General features: G+C 44.8%; 1 protein-coding gene across 2 annotated transcripts; it reads left to right on the forward strand.

Annotated features, from left to right (window-relative positions):
* The first annotated feature begins 1,077 nt into the window (after positions 1 to 1,077).
* On the forward strand, positions 1,078 to 3,597 carry LOC124674468 (small nuclear ribonucleoprotein SmD1a-like). 2 transcript variants are annotated; one of them, XR_006993018.1, is made up of 5 exons: positions 1,078 to 1,199; positions 1,324 to 1,400; positions 2,837 to 3,028; positions 3,112 to 3,295; positions 3,390 to 3,597. XR_006993018.1 is itself a non-coding variant. In XM_047210514.1 (4 exons), exons 1-4 carry the CDS (start codon positions 1,186 to 1,188, stop codon positions 3,171 to 3,173), a joined length of 345 nt encoding a protein of 114 aa, XP_047066470.1. In that variant the 5' UTR covers positions 1,078 to 1,185; the 3' UTR covers positions 3,174 to 3,597. The 2 variants fall into 2 exon arrangements, 1 of the variants encoding a protein (XP_047066470.1); XM_047210514.1 differs by having other exon boundaries at positions 3,112 to 3,597.
* Positions 3,598 to 5,276: the final 1,679 nt, after the last annotated feature.

Here is a 5,276-nt window from a genome sequence, read left to right on the forward strand (position 1 = left end):
ATGCAACGAATCCCTACAGCATCGTGCATGGCGGCAGGTCCACGAGGATGGCACGTCGACGAGACTAAGACGATGGCCCACCGGAGCGGAAGAAGACAAACACAGCGATGACTTTAGCAACCTAGAGGGCCTGTTTCGGGCGCATCGCTTCCGCGGCCGTCACTTTGGTGGTCATCGCTTCCGCGTTTGCGCCGTAGCCTTCGTCATCACTGGCGCCGCTCTATCTTCTGCACGAGCACTGGGGGCAGCGGCTCGTCTTGTGCGCCGTTATCAATGGCATCGTGTCTCGCTCGCGCCCGGGCTTTAAAAGGGGACCGGTGTCGCTCCTGCCATCGCCCACACCACCGACACCTTCGCTCCTACTCGCACCACCATGCGCCGCCGCATCACCATGGAAAAGAAGATGCACGACTCTGAGACGTTCGACAGCGGCACCAAGAAGGACATGAGGCCGAACGGGGTGCCGCTGCCCATCGAGGTGGCGCGGCTCATGCACCGGAGCTGGACGTCATGCCACCGCTGGCGGGACATGCACTTGCCTGGCGTTCACTCTTTTTCTTCACTGATTGCTATGCCATGTCAACAAAACATGTTGAATATGTGACGTTACTACCTATGTTACTACCACTATAAGTAGTCTAATAATTAAGGTATTTTTTGCAAAACAAATAAGCCTTGTCGGCTAGACAAGTCAGCGCCCGGTGCTCTCCTGGCGAAATTGTGACTAGTTTACTCATAAATCGTAATTCAGTGACCAGTTTTGCTCGTTTTTGAAGTTGAGTGACCAATGTGCTCATCTTAATTAAGTTCAGTGACCGCTGGTGTGTTTCCCTCTTAATGAGGCGGCTTGCTAGCTTAATATACAGAGTATTATTCTTTTACCTCAAAAAAAATCATGCGAGAGAGGGGGAAACAAGTCATTTTGAGGACTACATTTTAGATGGAAACCCTTTTTTTTTTCCTCCGATTGAAAATAAGAAGTCAAAGAGATAATTTTCGTAATGGACTTGCAACGAGAGTTTGTCCCCACCGAGCCCGAGAAGTAAAGCCCAGCCGAGGTAGACCGACTCACCAGCCACCGTCCTCGGCCAGATCAGCCTTCAAACTAGGGTTTCGCCCCTCCCGCTCCGAGAAAGCGAACAGCTCGAGCTCTCCCTCGATTTCGTCCTCCCGGCCGCCGCCACGATGAAGCTCGTCAGGTACTCCTCGCCACCTTTTCCCCCTTCCTTCAGATTGGTTTCGCTCTGCCGCTCCTCGTTGATCTGTTTGGTGAAATCTTCCGCCAGATTCGGTACTGATTTTGCCGTGTGTGTTTGGCCGCAGGTTCTTGATGAAGCTGAACAACGAGACGGTCACCATCGAGCTGAAGAACGGCACCACCGTCCACGGCACCATCACCGGTACGCTTTGACCTCACTCCTCCCGAGAGGGGAACACCTGAAACTTTAGGTGGTTTACCGCCCGCGCGTGTTCTTCAGATTTGTCCGGGTGCTCGGGATTTTTGAGAGCTTTGCTTGTTTGATAAGGTGGCGTTGCTTTGTTAGTTTAGAGCTTGCAAAAGTCACATGCCTTTTGTGCTTAATTGTTTGCGCTGGTAATGCACAGTTACTCAGTTAGTGATATTCTTTTGTAGTTGCAGGAATAGGTAGCTATTGCAGTGTGGCACTGAGGTGCTTAGCTTCATTTAGTCCTGTGGTGTACAGTTAGTGATGTTTCCGTTTTCACTGTCTGCTATTCAGCTTAGCTTGTAGACGATTTGTTTCGTACAACTTGTGTGGAGTCTGTTTTAGTTCGGTCAATTTTCTATAGTTCTGTAATGTTTCTAGTGCTATTCACTTCTGTTGCTAAATGCATGTTGTGTTTGTGTATTGAAATCTTGTTCTTCTGCATATTATACCAAGGAATATAGTGGCCATGGGATACGTCCCTTTCTGATAGTTTTGTGGCGCACATCAGATGCTGCTTGGAATGATAATTCATTAGGAAGTTCCAATAATCTGTGAAGTCAATTCTACATGTTGTTAGCTCGTCCGGAGCCTTGTTCTGTTTGTTCCTTGATGAATTATGTGTTTGTTAGACCTATATAAGAGAACACACACCACTTTGTATGCTGAAAGGTATAAGAAAATTTTTAATAACATTTGATGACGTTCAGTGGTAAGTGGAGATCCTTTACACCTTCTTTGATTCATAGGATTGGTATAGGAATTGTGTAGGATTTAGATCCTATAGGAATATTTCCTACACTAGTTGTTTGATTCATAGGAACATATCCTATAGGAACTTGTAGTGCAAATCCTATAGGAATAAAACATTAGGCCCTACCTCATGGAAAAATTCTTTGCACAATCAAACAAAACTCATCTTCCTATAGAATTTAACTAGCCATGACATCTCAATCCTATGCTTTTCCTATTCCTATGAATCAAAGGAGCCTATTGTCATAAGAAGGATTTTGTAGGAAATATGACTTGTAGATTGGATTGATCGTTTTCATGTTTCTACTTTCTTTTTGTCACTTGAAGTGCTGTTCCCCTGTGGAGGTTTTAATTTTGTCAATCACGTTTTATTGGCTAGGTTTCACAAGACTGCATTGATCACTAGAAGAGAAAAATGCATCTTTTCGTTACAGTTGGAATTTGGAAATTCATTTCGCGTCCCTGACGTGGCTGTTTAGCCATGTAGAATTTGGAGAATCATTGTTTGAACACTGTTTTGCTCTTCAGTTGTGCACTCTCAAAATATTGCATTGCTGCAACTCATTTTGGTAGCAATTATGAAACTGGGATTATGATTACTGTACTGCAGATCCTCTGATGCATGCACAAATTTGCAGGTGTTGACATAAGCATGAATACTCATCTGAAGACTGTAAAGCTTACGTTGAAAGGGAAGAACCATGTAACCCTTGATCATATCAGTGTGAGAGGAAACAACATTCGGTATTACATCCTCCCTGACAGCTTAAACCTGGAAACGTTGCTGGTTGAGGATACACCCAGGGTCAAGGCTAAGAAGCCAACTACAGGTATGGTTTCTTTCCACAGTAGTTTATGAGGTTAGTTTCCACAAGAACTGTAAACTGACTAGCCTACCTTCTTTTGAATTCAGGGAAGCCTATGGGCCGTGGTCGTGGACGCGGCCGTGGGCGTGGTCGGGGCCGTGGGCGCTGAGCTCTATGCTCCGTCCCTACTTTGGAAGCTCGTGCAGTGCAAGTCCCTACGATGTAACCTGCTGCCTTCTCTGCGAGCTATGTCGAGGAATGTTTCTGTTCTGTTAGAAGATACCAATGGAAGTAGGTTTTGATGTGGAACCATCTCAGACTGTTTGTCCCAAGTTCTTGTTCGTAATTATTGCGTAATGCCTTTTCTTGGGGATTTTACTTGCAGGACTCCAGACTTCTGAAATCCTAAGTGGCACGCTTGTGTTGTTACTTGTTAACCCTGGGATTGTTGCCCATGTGATTTGCCTAGCAGTAAGTTGTGTTGAATTCAAGCTGTCCCTTTGTGTTCTGTAGCAATGTTTGGAATTAAAACTGGGATCGGAATTGCAGATCACGGATTCAGTATAATCACCTACATATCTACAATTCTCTTCCCTATGTTGACATGTTGTGATGTTAGTCTTTACTGATCTTCTGTGCTTGGATTATCTTGAAGAGCAGCCTTGTGTGGAATCATCTTAGTGTGAAGTGTCATTTAGTTGGTTGCAGTGATCGTCTTCATATAATTTGACACAGAGATCATTGCATGTTCTTGTAACAGAGCAGTCAGTTTTTCTGAAATCCAAATAGTTTGTGATATGGTTGGATCAAACTTTCCTCTTTCCCTATTGACATCTTGCATATAGTTTTCTTTTTAGCAAAATCTTGCATTCAGCTGAGTTAGTATTTACGGGAAAATTAAAAAATCTGCATGTTACCAAATTTTAGAAGTCCACATTTCAGCACAACCGTAAACGTAACTGTGACCTGGGCCGTGATGCTACTTTTCTTTCGGTGCCGTCCAGAATCATGCAATGAGCATTGCATTGGAGTTGATCTGTTTGGCTGACGAGACAGGTTAGGTCCATGGTGTTGTCACGCTTTGGGACATAACGATTCCATTCGGCTGTGGTGGCGCGCCACCTTGCTTCCGACCAGCCACGTGAGCTACCACTGTCAACGTTCATTCAGGATCAGGACGAAGTAAAACTGACTAATTCCCATATTAGGGCATGTACAATGGTCTAGATAGATGGTGTCTGTAATAACACTCCATATCATATATAGACAGCAGTATAGACAGTGTCTACATGGTCTGTCTGTAAGCTATCTATTTTTAGGCAAAACCATATGTGAGTATAAGTTATAGACACCCTTCATACAACAACAAAAATGTTGTCTATAAGGGCATGTACAAAGGCATCTAATCAGCTGTCTGTAAGGTTGGACACGTAGGATCATTTCCTAGGTGGAGGATAGAGAATAAGGAGACGGAGTTAGTCTGTCTGTAAAATTAACGACGGTCTAATCCCACGAAAATCGCTGCTTAGCGATGGCTGCTCTCCCGTTGTATGATGGACGTAGTCTAGAACTGGCAGTTCGTTTGCCCCACGCCCCCACTTGCCTACTCCTAGTTTTAAGGCTTCTAACGACAAGTTACAGACCGTCCATTGTAAAAGACGTCTGTAATACAGTCTAGATGTGACATGGCATTAGATTACAGACACCACTTATCTAAACGATTGTACATGCCCTAAGCCGTCTGTAAGAAGACTACAGATTGTTTGTAACTTTACAGACAGCCTCCCTCTCTCTCCTCATTCTCTTTCCTCCACATCATCAAAATCACCTATAACTACCCCTTACAGACAGCTGAGTCATCACCATTGTACATGCCCTTAGTCAGTATCAGTACGCATCCTAATCGTATTCATTCAGGCAACTGTCATCGGAAGGATATCTCCAATCAACAAAAAAAAACGGGGGCATTATCCTGTCGTAAAGGCAAAAAAGACAACGATTCCATGGCGAAAAGACTGGCCAGAAAATTAGGAAAAGCAGAACGCCGACACGCACACAAACATGCTGCCTGTTGCTCTCTCCATATTGATTCTCCCACATGCCCCTCGCGCTATGCTCATCCTGCCACTCTTTTTCCAGCCCAATATGACACATCACGGCATCAATGATCCGTCTTCAGACATGATGTGTCTTCGGTTAGGCCACACAGCTCCCCCGCCATTGAGATTCCTGGCATGGCGGTCGAAAAGGAAATGAAACTTGCCATCATCCA

This window comes from Lolium rigidum, chromosome 7 (genome assembly GCF_022539505.1).
Source record: "Lolium rigidum isolate FL_2022 chromosome 7, APGP_CSIRO_Lrig_0.1, whole genome shotgun sequence".
Classification (NCBI taxonomy): domain Eukaryota; kingdom Viridiplantae; phylum Streptophyta; class Magnoliopsida; order Poales; family Poaceae; genus Lolium; species Lolium rigidum.